Source organism: Solanum tuberosum, unplaced genomic scaffold, assembly GCF_000226075.1.
Source record: "Solanum tuberosum cultivar DM 1-3 516 R44 unplaced genomic scaffold, SolTub_3.0 scf00058, whole genome shotgun sequence".
Taxonomy (NCBI): Eukaryota; Viridiplantae; Streptophyta; class Magnoliopsida; order Solanales; family Solanaceae; genus Solanum; species Solanum tuberosum.
The window spans coordinates 531,085-544,015 of NW_006238982.1; the positions used below are offsets into that span (position 1 = coordinate 531,085).

At 35.0% G+C, this 12,931-nt stretch overlaps 1 protein-coding gene across 1 annotated transcript in view; it reads left to right on the forward strand.

Moving 5' to 3' along the window:
• The first annotated feature begins 1,369 nt into the window (after positions 1-1,369).
• LOC102580708 (putative glucose-6-phosphate 1-epimerase) overlaps positions 1,370-12,931 on the forward strand; it is a 13,393-nt gene continuing 1,831 nt past the window's right edge. Inside the window, exons 1-8 of the mRNA XM_006344471.1 lie at positions 1,370-1,549; positions 2,556-2,630; positions 4,115-4,171; positions 4,250-4,410; positions 4,500-4,640; positions 11,804-11,897; positions 11,992-12,091; positions 12,488-12,735. Coding sequence (XP_006344533.1) covers positions 1,445-1,549; positions 2,556-2,630; positions 4,115-4,171; positions 4,250-4,410; positions 4,500-4,640; positions 11,804-11,897; positions 11,992-12,091; positions 12,488-12,702 — 948 coding nt within the window. The 5' untranslated portion in view covers positions 1,370-1,444 and the 3' untranslated portion in view covers positions 12,703-12,735. The remainder of the gene's footprint in view (positions 1,550-2,555; positions 2,631-4,114; positions 4,172-4,249; positions 4,411-4,499; positions 4,641-11,803; positions 11,898-11,991; positions 12,092-12,487; positions 12,736-12,931) is intronic.

Consider the following 12,931-nt stretch of genomic DNA (forward strand, 5'->3'; position numbering starts at 1 on the left):
ACTCGATTCAACTTATCAATTTCAATTTGATTTTGCATAACGCTAAGCAAAATAATACATACCTTGCACAACGATAGGAACACTACTCTTCATTGATAATTAATGTGTCAATCAGAAATATGCTAGAATTTGGACTAGAACGTATTCTGAAATTATCTATCCAGTATTATTATATTCATTGATTAAATTTGTAATTTTAGCTGATCATTGAATTTGCCGCAGTTAGCGAAAGTCTAAAAGATACTACTTATGAGTTTTTTTTGTTAGACCAGTAAATACATTCAAAAATGAAAATTTGTTTCGTATCTTATAATGCCTAGTTATTAACTTTGGAATATCATATATGATAGAAATGGCCCATACATTTTGATTATTAATATCATTTTGTCTCAATTTATATATTAACTTTTTTACTACGACACTCGAATATTCCAAAATGTTTGGTACTATTTTATTAAGGTGTTATTTAAAAAAAAGAGGATAATTAAGAAATTTAAATATTTTAAAGTTTATTAAATATTTTAAAACTTGTACATCCCATTAAAATTTGAAATGATATGATAATTATTAAAGTATGGTATTTAAGTAAATTTGTTTGTATCATCATACTATTTTTTCTACTAATAGTATATGATATATATTATTTTTATATTTTTTAAAATTACATATTTAAAAAAAAAATTACTTGTAAAGTTTAGATTGACAACTTGATATAAAAATAATCACATTTATATCTCATAAATTAAATTCATAAAAATCAGTTTGTATACGAGATAAGGTAAAATATCTCAAAATTAAACATGTCATAAAATTTATATCATATTTAATAGACGATATAAATTTATCTCAAAATAAATTAATACAACATTATAAACTTTATTTCAAACTTAATACTAAAATATTTTTATTTAACTTAATATTATTTTGTCTCATCAAATAAATGAGATATATTAATCCATAAATTATAATTTCAAAATCATAATAATCTAGTGGGTGTACCAAATATAGTAAATTGGTAAAAATCATTCTAATGAAGTTTTGGTGATGTGGGGTTTCTTAAACGGAAAGAAGAAGAAAATAATTTGGTATTTTATAGTATATTATATTATATATATTCCTTTTATATTGTTCGCTTTTCTTTTTAGGCGGTTTAAAAAAAAAACACATTTCTATATTAAATAACTTAATTTTAAAATAGGATTTAATGATTTATAGTTACAGATAATCTTTTATTTATTTTAAACCACAAATTTAAATTTTGGTGTCAAGTCAAACTAACAAAACAAGAGACGGTAGAAGAAAGTGAAAAAGTTTATTTTAATATAATTAATTAATTAATATGATATGAATATGAATAAATAAAGGTGAATTGGGGAAAAAAAGAAAGAGAAAAGGGTATATTGTATTGATCGAGAAGATTGTGAATTGGTGAAATTTAGGGTGTATGATGACGTCTTCTACTAGTGAGAAACCATTAGTGGAGTTGACAAAGGGCGTTAATGGCCTTGAAAAAGTGATTCTCCGGGAGGTTCGCGGCAGTTCTGCCGAGGTACCACCAAGCATTTTCGTTATTCTTAATGTCATTGAGATCTTTACCCATTTTGTTAGAGATCTTTACTTTTTCCGTGTATTTGGGTTTCTGGGTCATTTTGAAAAAATTATGATTTCGAGTTACATGTTTGATTGATTTCTTGAATCGTTAGATTTATGTGAAGTTTTGCTTTTATGTGTAGGGTTAGGTATGGGGCAAGTAGGTACAGGGATCTGAATCCATGTAGCATGGTGATTGCCATTGTTTGAAATGCTAATGTGGTTTATTTTGCATTGTTTTAGTTTCTGAAAGTGGATGCATCACTAGAAACCCATAATATTATACTTAATAACTCCCTTTTCAGCCACCTGGAGTGGCTGATATTTTCAAATAGTTGACTATTGTATTTGAGTATTTTATTCTTGATGATTGGTGTTGAGCATTGTTGGATGTACTTTCAAAATAGAAAGTGAAAGGGATTAAACCTCTCAAATCTCTAGGAGAGCGAGAGTGTGATGAAACAGATCTGTACCCCATGATAAGTTCCTGCATTTGAAGATTTCATTGATCATCGACCTTGCTCCTTGTGCATGCTTTTACATATGTAGCTGTCATTGACTTAAAATTTTTCCTTATCCAAAAAAAAATAAAGTAGCCGACTCACATTAGTCTGTGAAGAGTAGTCAGGGAAGTTGTGTATATAAATTAAGCTGGTGATGCTGTTGCCATAATTTGCCTGATTTTCCCTTCATTTCTTAGTTCTTACTACTGACTCGGTCAACAGAATCAGGTTTTCTTTTTGGGAGAATGTCAAGCATTATAAGGTTTAAAAAAAAAAGAAAATGTCAAGCATTATGTTTCTTTTTTTGGGTGGAGTGTCAGTATTATTTTCCTGTTTACAAGATGCAAAATTTGAAGTTTCTATGAAGCTCTTTTTTGTCTTCAACATGTCATTATATTATTTTTATGTTTTTGGCATTTAGTTTAGTTATCAATATCCCTTCTTAAGTGTCCTCCTTTGTAGGTGTATCTCTATGGCGGTCAGGTGACGTCTTGGAAGAATGATCTCAGAGAGGAATTGCTCTTTGTTAGTAGCAAGGTACTTTTCATTGTTATCTTCTTGGTGGAATTCTATCCGAGCTAGTTAGAAAAATGAATTTTCTGTTAGTTTCCAGTGTATTCTGATCCCTACTTTTAAAATACTTATGGATCAATTCCTATGGCAATGTTTTGGTTGGTGAAGGGAAAAGTTATTTTAAAAATTCCTGGATTGTATTGTTACATGGAAATTTTTTCATCCTCTTCCGGTTGTGAGCTTAAAGAGTTTCCTCCCTTTGCTGACCAAACTATCTTTTTATTTGTTATATGGTATCAATAGCACATGGTTCGTTGAGTGTTTAACATTTAGTTCTTGTGTTGGTTGAACATGCTGAAAAGATAAATGACTAGTTTACTAGGGTTTTCAAATCTGGAGACCTTGCTTCTACAACCTTAGTGCAAATGTGAGCAACTGTATTAGTTACCCTTATCTCAAAAAAAAAAGTGAGCAACTGTATTTTGTTTATACAAGTACTTCCCCCCTGAATGGGACAAGGGATTTCAATAGGGCATGTACGTTTTGCAGATTAGGGAACATAAACAGTAGCCTATGTCTTGGAAAATTTCCTTACCTATTTTTTGCTATGTTACACTGATCCTCCAAAGCCTCTTGCTGAAACCATGTCAATCCAGCACCAATTACCTACCTAAGTAAAGTTATTGCTACTTTGGGAATGAAAAGGTGGTATTCTATGTCTCTATCACAACAAGACAAGTAAAGGTGGTGGACCACTGTTTTCCTGGGGAGGGGAGTTGTTATCCTCATGTGTGTTGTATATATATTCAAACGAAGTATCAGAATACGCTTCTACTGTATGACAGTATGAGATACCCTTATGGAATACTATGACTCGTTTATACTTGCTTTAAGTCCATTGAATTTTCAGTTAATTACTTCTATACACACTATACAGTTCTTAGTCCTGTCTTAGCACATGTACTCCTATTATCCTTGGATATTTAGCTGATGACAAATCTGACTTCTATATCTGCACCTATATTTATTGCACCTGTCTTCAATAGATTTGCTATTGTTGATACTAGTCGGATAATGGTGGACTTTCTTAGAGTTCTTGTTGAATTCAATCTTCTTGCTTTTTGAATGAGATGGTAGTTGTGTATAGTTTGATTGCCTTCTTTGTTTCATTTGTATAACACCCTTTGTTGGGTGGCATATCCTTTGTACTCATTCTAGTACAAGTCCCCCCCCCCTCCCCCCCTTTTTGTTTTGTTTTGATCTTGAAGTTTTCTGTTTGTTTAACCAAAGTGGGGTAAAAGAATATTTAAATCCTTGTTATTGAGATTTGAACTTTCTTTTCTTGATTCTTTAATGCTGGCTATAGAACCATTTACTGCGACAAACTTCACTTGGTAAATCGTCATATATTTTTTGTTGGATATGAGCTTTTTTCATGGTATAATTGGATGAACATGAGGATATAAATTCATAATCGTATTACTTTCTAATCCACTACACCTTTGCAGGCCATCTTTAAGCCTCCAAAAGCAATTCGTGGGGGTATTCCTATATGTTTCCCACAGGTATTTGATTTTGAAGCATCTTCATGGTTTTTCTAGTGGTTGCTCATTTTGGTAAAACATAGGCTGTTTTCTTTGCAGTTCGCAAATCGTGGCCCTCTTGAGTCGCATGGATTTGCCCGAAACAGGTTTTGGAGCATTGACAAAGATCCACCTCCATTTCCAGCATCTACTTCTTCTAGGGCTTTTGTTGACTTGATACTGAAACCGTCTGAGGAGGACTTGAAAATTTGGCCTCACAGGCATGGATGAATACTGTTAATATACATATTAATCTTTTATTAGGTTTTATTGTTACTTTCTTCTTACATGGATCAATAATCATTTTTAGTTTTGAGTTTCGGCTGCGGGTAGCTTTGAGTCCTGCTGGAGATTTGATGTTGACGTCTCGTATTAGAAACACCAGCACTGATGGAAAGCCTTTCGCATTTACATTTGCGTATCACACCTACTTCTCTGTTTCAGACATCAGGTATGGTTACCCTGTGGTTTTATCATTTTCTTCTTGTTTCCTCTGAATTCTAGGAAGTTCACAAACTTAATTGCAGTTAAAATGATTGATATATTGTGATGATAAATAATATTTCCTTTGTATTTCCAAGAAAAATCGTGCTTGGTAATGAAAAGATTCAGTTGTGAATTACTAAATATTTTCACTAGTGAAAATATGAAAGGATTAGACTTTCTAATATGAGGTGTTTTTTTCTCTTTCACCTTCACTTATAGGATTGACAAAGGGGACAAAAATATGAGTGAGTGTCTTGTGTACATGTCTTTTGCTTATTATTACTATTATTATAACTTGCACAAATTTTGGTTGATTTAGGTTTAATATAAATATTGTACCTTTTGAAGTAAATAAGAGTTTTATTTATGTATAGAGCGAAGCACCAAGTTAATGCAGGACTTAAAAAATAGGGTAACCCCCACGTTCAAAACATATTACTGTTGTAACAAGCTAATGAGTTAAGCATCTATACTTCAGAATATTTACAGGTGTAGCTTTACCCTCAATGCCTATGGTCCAACTTTCCATATCACCCAGCAAACACAAGCTGGACTTGATCTAAGTACCTGCTTTACTTTTTCTCATAGTATCACATTTCATAAACACTAGTAATACATTAAACACTATTAGTACATTATACAACCAGATGGCTCACCAAGTAGAGGTTGGCAATCTCAAGGATACCCACTTCATCGAGTGAGTCAATCTTGTCTCAAATAGTATCCCATGTCTTACAATCTCCACTCTACATGGAGCAAGTTCTCATCGACAAAGATGAGGTTGGAATTAATAAAGACCAAATCTTCTGCTCTTTGTGGTGTTATTTTGTTTCTTTTTCCTAGTGAACATAATCTGTAGTCCAACTTCTATAATAGCATGATAGCTGAGTTGAGCTGAACTAGAAGCTAAAATTTGGTGTGTAGGTGCATGTATGACCGTCCATGGCCGTAAAGTCATTGGATCCACCAATGCTTTACTAACAATACATTCATACTTAAAGGAGCTCCCTTATTTGTTGGAAATTAGCACATTTTATCACTAATTTATTCCGTTAAGAGGTTCTTTAAATCATCTCTTAAAATGCACATGCTTCTGGTTTGTATCATCATGTAGTTTTTCTAAAAGTGGACAGTGCCAAAAAAGAATTTGTCTCTAATGGAGAAGAAAGAAGCTAAAAGCATGGTTCTTCCGGACGAAGTGCACAATTTGATAATTACGAAAAATTCTTTATTGGTAGAAATTTGAATGAACATGTGTGTGAATATAATTACGGTGACCGGGTACATGGGGATATGGTACTCTAGGAATGAAGGAAGAAAGGGTATTTTAAATTTCGATTTAGCTTATGATTTTATTTTAGCTCTATTGAAATGGTGCTAATCAGTTGGATAATATTATCAGGAACGACATTACTAAGCTTGTTAAATTGCCAAGAGTCATTGGTGAAGAAGTGACTAACAAGAGTTTTAGTAAACTTTCGTGAGCCTTGAACTAGATTAGCTAATGCCCCTTTACCTGTCCAGTTGTCCCACCAAAAGTTAGAATTGTTAGCTTGAATCTTCCCGAGAATGTGAGGCTCAACTTTTTTCTTGATTTTCATCAAACTTTTCCAAGCATTAGAATCAACAGAAGTAGGATTTTTTTTCACGGGTGAGCTCTTTTACAAGTCTTTATTTGGTGGCAATAACAGGTCTATAAAAATTTCATCTATAAAAGCTTTTACAAGTCCCTTTAGGAGGATTCATAGCCGAGAGTGTATATAAGGGCATAGAATCTACTCTCTAGTCCGCGCTTGATAAGAACCATTCTTCCTCCATAAGAGAACGTCCTGCTTTGCCAACATTCAATTTTTTTTTACAATTTTTGCCAACATGCCGTCAAAATAACAAATCTTTTTTCTTCCACTGTAAATGGGAAATCCCAAGTTAGGTTAAAGGAAAGCTCTTGTCCCTGTAACCCATCATTCTTCTCATTTTATTGATTTTATGAGGAGCTGTGTTAGGCAGTGATGAAAAAGCTTTTATAGACCTGTAATTGACTTATTGTCACCACTGAAAATCACTATGCTTTCTCATACTCTTGTCCAAACTTTCTTTCAAGGAAAAAGCCTTACCAAATACTATACCCATACTCTTGACCAGATGTTTTCTCATACCTCCTAATCTGTTTGTGAATCAGTTATATAGACGTGTTATTACCACCATTGGAAATCACTATATCATCTGCATAAGCAAGATGATTCATGATAGGACCACTGACGTTCATTCTAAAAGAAGAGAAATTGTGCCCCCAAGGCCTAGCTCAAGTGGCAAAAGGTGGAGGATTTGTGGCTTAGGTCGCAGGTTCAAGCCCCACACCATGCAAAGCGAAGCCCGGTATTTAAGTGGAGAAGGGTAGAGGGGCGGGCCCATTATCCACCGAGTTTAGAAGGCTATGATTGGTCCAAAGGGCGGGTCACAGACGGATTTCTCGGTTATCAAAAAAAAAAAAAAAAAAAAAAAAAGAAGAAGAGAAATTGTTGCCATAGATTCGGCTTTTGAGAAGTCTTGTTAGTATTTCCGAGCCAATGATGAACAAAGATGGGGACAAAGGGTCCCCTTGCTTGATAGCTTGAGTGATGAGTCGAGATGAAAAAACCAACTTTGTTGCCATTTATCAAAATAGAATACCACACATTAGTAATACTCATAATAATATTTAGCGAATTCATCAGCCAAATGAAATTTTTTTCATGAAGTCCTACAATGCTGGAACAGGGATGGAAATGCAGGAAAAAATGAGAAGAGATGGAGGATTGTCCCAGCTTGCATTTGGTGGACAATTTGGAAGGAAAGGAATCAAAGATGTTTTGAAGGAAAACAGAACAATATCCAGAAGATAAAGACTAATTGCCTAGGGCTTTATTATTTTTGGTGTAAGCAAGTAGTGATAGGAGATGCTGAAAGTGTTTAATATTATTGACTGGTTGTAACTAGAAGATCATAGGCATGATGTAAGTAAAACTTTTTGGAGGGTGACTACACTTTGATGTAGTATACCTGTGGATATATAGAAGTAATGTTACCTTTCTCAAAAATAAATAAATACCCATGGCATCCTGTTGCAAGCTTTAGCCATATCCAGCTTCATAATCATATTACGACCTTTGCTGTATTTCTTGATGGCTTGACGGATTTCTTGAGTCAGGAGAACATTCTCAGTAATCAATCTTCCTTTTAGGAATCCACTTTGATGCTGAGAAATCAGCTTACCAAGCAAAGGTCTGTTAGAAAGGATCTTGGAGGTGAAATTGCTTAGACTGATAGGTTGAAGGTCAGAAAAGCTATTAGGAGAGTCTATCTTGGGTATAAGAACCAAACAAGTATGGGAATAGAATTTGGTAAGGCTTTTCCCTTGAAAGTAAGTTTGGATAAAGTCCTTTATGTCATTTTGGATGATGTCCCAACACGTATTGAAAAAAGTTCCAGTGTAGCCATCATGGCCAGCAACTCTAGATGCACTCATACCGAAAATAATAGATTTGGTCTCTTGTAAGTCAGGCATGACAGTCAGGAGATAGTTATTAGGGCTAACAACACTAGATGCACTCATAATGAAAACACCAGATTTAATCTCTTGTAAGTCAGGCATGACATGCATGGGGTGATAAAATCCAGGATGGTATGATCATTAAAATGGTGAGGAATATTAAATAGATGTTCAAAATGGTGTACATCAGCTTTGGCGATCTTGTCATTACCTTGAACCCACATTTTTGTGTGATTTTTGATCCTTTGTAGTTGAAGTCTTCTTCTCATGTCGCTAATCAAGCTATGGAAGTACTTAGTATTATGCTCCCCCTCTTCAAACCAAGTGGCTTGAGATTTCTGCTTCAATATATTCTCTTGCATGCTCATCCATCTTATGTATTTAGCTTGGCCCCTGTTGAGATCTTCCCTGCTCTGCTTATTAATGTTTCTGACATCATATGCTTCTAAATCAATCATCTTATTCTCCCATTCATAGACATTGCCTATCACTTCTCTTGACGAGTGACTGAGTTTCTTGCTAAGAAGTTTGAGTTTCTGTTATAACCTCCACATAGGATAACTTGAAATGAGAGTATTCCAAATATCTTCCACTACTTGTCTGAAGGAAGGTTGATCAACCAATAAGTCCAAAAATTTAAAGTATTTGGTACCATTCCAAGAGTTGTTATGACACTTGAGTAAAGGGGCCTATGTTCAAATCCCGATCTAGAAAGATATTTAATAACATTGGATTGATAGCACTGAGTCCACTAATCATTTATTTATGATTATTCTCCCATCCATAGACATGATCAAAGACGTTGCCTATCACTTCTCTTCACCACTGACTGAGATTCTTGCCAAGAAGTTTGAGTTTAAGTTGTTATCTCCACATAGGATTACCTGAAATATGAGTATTCCAAATATCTTCCACCACTTGTCCGAAGGAAGGTTGATCAACCCATAAATCCAAAAATTTAGTATTTGATACCATTCTGAGAGTTGTTATGACACTTGAGTAGAGGGGCCTGTGATCAGATCCTAATATAGAAAAATCTTTGATAACATTGGATTGACAGCACTGTGCCCACTCATCATTTATTATTATTCTTCCACTCATAGACATGATCAAAGATGTTGCCTATCACTTCTCTTGATCACTTACTGAGTTTCTTGCTAAGAAGTTTGAGTTTCTGTTGTAACATCCTCATATTCACCTCTACCCTCCCAAACATCTCTTTATTTCACGCCCTTGTGTTTTTTTTAAGCAAGTTCAACTTCTTGGCAAGCCTAAAGGAAGGCCTCCCCCCACCACATAACTACTTCGCCATTTAGCTACTCTCCCCGAAATCAACCACATTTTCTTGAATTTAAAAGGAGATCAATTTCTCCTTAGTCCTTCCTCTGCTACCATCCAACAAGATGGGTGAATGGTTCGATAGCAGTCGTGGAAGAGGAACCTGGATAACATTGGGTGCCAACTCATCCCAAGAAGTAGACACTAAAAATTTATCTAGTCTCGATTTGGAAGATGAGTCCTCCGATTTGGATCAATTGAAATTGGCGCTTGTTTAAGGCAAGGCAAGTCAATAAGAGAAAAAAATGTTAATAAACTCCGAATACTCCTTCATGGCCTTGGACATCACCCTACACCCAAACCTCTCCTTCGGGAATCTTATGGTATTAACCCCCCCAACACCCAAGGTATATCCCATCTCCCTGTACCAACACCTTACTCCTCCCAAATAATTCTCCTTTGAGCCCCGCCCCACAGATCCATAGATACCCCAGAAACCCCATTCCATTATCAAAAGGCCCACTTGATAAAATTTATTATTGGATATTGCCATAGCCAAATAGACAAAAAGGATTTGCATATTAGAAAAATAAAATAAAATGAAAGGCTTATTGCTTAAGAAGAAAACAAAGAAAGAAGTAAATAAACTGAAGTAGCAGAAGAAGAGGCATTGCAAATTTGAGAATGAAGACAAGGATGACAATGAGAATATTGAAGTATACATGCAGAGGAGTCGTATTACTCAATAACAATATGTTCATTTTCACCCTTCTTTTTTGTTTTTTTTTAGATCTTCGTTTTGAGTAAAATTTGCTCTTTCGCCTTTTAAAGTGAGGCTCAAAGAAGCAGTTGTTTCTTGTTGAATCACTTTGTACTTTACATATCAACACACTTCTATGAAGAGCTTCACATAATCCATGAAGCAACCAAACCTTTTTTGTATCACTCAATCTGCTTAAGCTATGAATCGATGGCTTTTACTGACACTGCTATCTGAGTTCAGGAAGCAAGTTAAGTTCCTGTCCTCTTATGGTGAGTCTATTGACTCATATCAAACCACTGAAGTATCAAATATTCGGCTTACACAAAAGCAGTTTGGAATATAACATGTTTGAAGGAAAACAATTTTTTTCAATTTATTAGATGCTTCTGGTAGACTTTGCAGGTTTGTCATTCTTGATTGTTGATGTCTGGTCCTCCTAGATAAGCACAGCAAAAGTTATTCTGAGGCTCTTCTAATATTCCCAATGTGAGGTTCAGGATGTGAAAGGGAGTCTTCCTTAATTACTCCTTCTGTCCCAATTTATGTGGCACACTTTTCTTTTTAGTCTGTCCCTAAAAGAATCTCACCTTTCCATAATTGGAAACAATTTAACTTTTTTTGAACTTGGAAACAATTTAACTTTAAAATTTCTCTTTTATCCTATGACATGATTTATAGCCATACAAATGGTCAATGACTATGTTAGACCACAAATTTCAAAAGTCTTTTTTTTTTTTTCTTAAACTTTATGTCAAGTCAAAGGGTGCCACTTAAATTGGGATAGAGGGAGTATTATTTTAAGATATGTTTTAGCAATCTTTCTAGAATTTTATGTCTTAGTAAACTTTTGGAAGACCTAAACTTGGTTGCCTCTTTGTTGGGATTTATGTAAAAAAATTTCTCAGGATATTTTTCTGATGCTCGGCGACAAAAAAGGAAGTGTGTTCACCTCCTCTTGCTCTTCTTTTCTCTCAACTGTCATCTAGCCTCTCTTGCTATATCACATCATCTTTTTAATCATTAAGCTTTAAGAATAAAGAACACAAATTCATAGCCTTGTTTCTTCATCCTCATCTTTACCTCTTTATTTTTAAGCACTTTTAGAATTAGAGAACCTACATTGAGTTTTATTAAAGTGAAGAGGAAGTCTCAGTACTGCTCCAAGTTTATTGATCTGCTAGTTAAATAATTGTTAGAAAGTCCCATATTGGGTGTAGTGGGATAGGTGGCTCTCCTTGTATGGTCTTGGGCAATCCTTACCTCATGAGTTAGCTTTTGGGGTTGAGTTGGGCACATGGTCCATTGCTTAGCATGATATCGGAACAGGTAGAGATTCTGAGTTCGAGTCTCACCGTCACCCATTATTAAATGAATATTCACGTGCTTGACTCATATATAGAATCAAGCCCACACATGAAGGGTGGGTGGGTGTGGAAAACACTAATAGCTTAAGCTTTTGATAGGATGCTCAGACTTAAACAAGAATAAAAACATTTTTGTAAACTTGTTGTCCCGGAATTGATCTTTTGAACTAATCATATCATTTCTCATTTTACAGTGAAGTCCGTGTTGAGGGCCTTGAGACACTTGATTATCTTGAGAATAAGGAGAGATTCACTGAGCAAGGCGATGCAATTACTTTTGAGTCTGAAGTGAGAATCTTATCGGCTGGTGCTTCAACTATTTCCTTTCATTGCTTTAGCACTTATGATTCATCTCTTGTGATGTCTGTGCCATGTTCTTTAGGTGGACAAAATATATCTCAGTACCCCCACAAAAATTGCGATCCTGGATCATGAAAAGAAACGGACATTTGTTATTCGTAAGGATGGGTTACCGGATGCAGGTAATTGACAATCTTTGTAGCTTTCCTGCGTGTATGAGTTTGATTTATTTGAAGAGTAAATTGGTTTGCTGATTGCAATAAGAGAAAAGTCAATTCTTTTGTCCTGCTATACTGGGTTCGGAAACTTGATTATCTAGGAGCTCATTTTCATGTCAGTCTTAGTGAAAGAATCACTATTTTGTGCTTCATATAAATAAGAGCTTGATCTTCTAGGGTTTTTTTCCTCCCATGCCACTCTTCAGTATATCTTAATTCTTGAACAAATTGTTCAGGCATGTAGCAACTCAATATTTGTAGAATGTATGGGTGGAGTATCTATCAGTAATAAACTGTTCATGGTAGTTGTTTGGATTTTGTAATGGAGAGTGGCTTCTTTCTGTAATTTCTTCTTCTCAGTTGTGTGGAACCCTTGGGACAAGAGGGCAAAGGCCATAGCTGATTTTGGAGATGAGGAATACAAGCACATGCTGTGTGTTGAGGCTGCTGCAGTGGAAAAGCCTATCACTTTGAAACCTGGTGAAGAGTGGAGAGGAAGACAGGAACTTTCTGCTGTTCCTTCAAGTTATTGCAGTGGCCAGCTTGACCCAAAGAGAGTTCTCCTTGGCAGCTGAGAAAAGCTTTTTACTGGTTTATATTGTGTACAGGTATGTTGCTGACTCAATACATAGTCACAGGTGCTCAGCAATTCAATAACTACTAGGGGATCTTCTGAAGTTATGTGACATAATCACAAAAAATTATAAAAAGCCATTTAACAGTTCAAAGTATGAAATCAGATTATGGACTCAGTCCTTTAGTTTGTGTTTGGAGGGGACACTTTTGGGGCGGGGATGGGGGGTG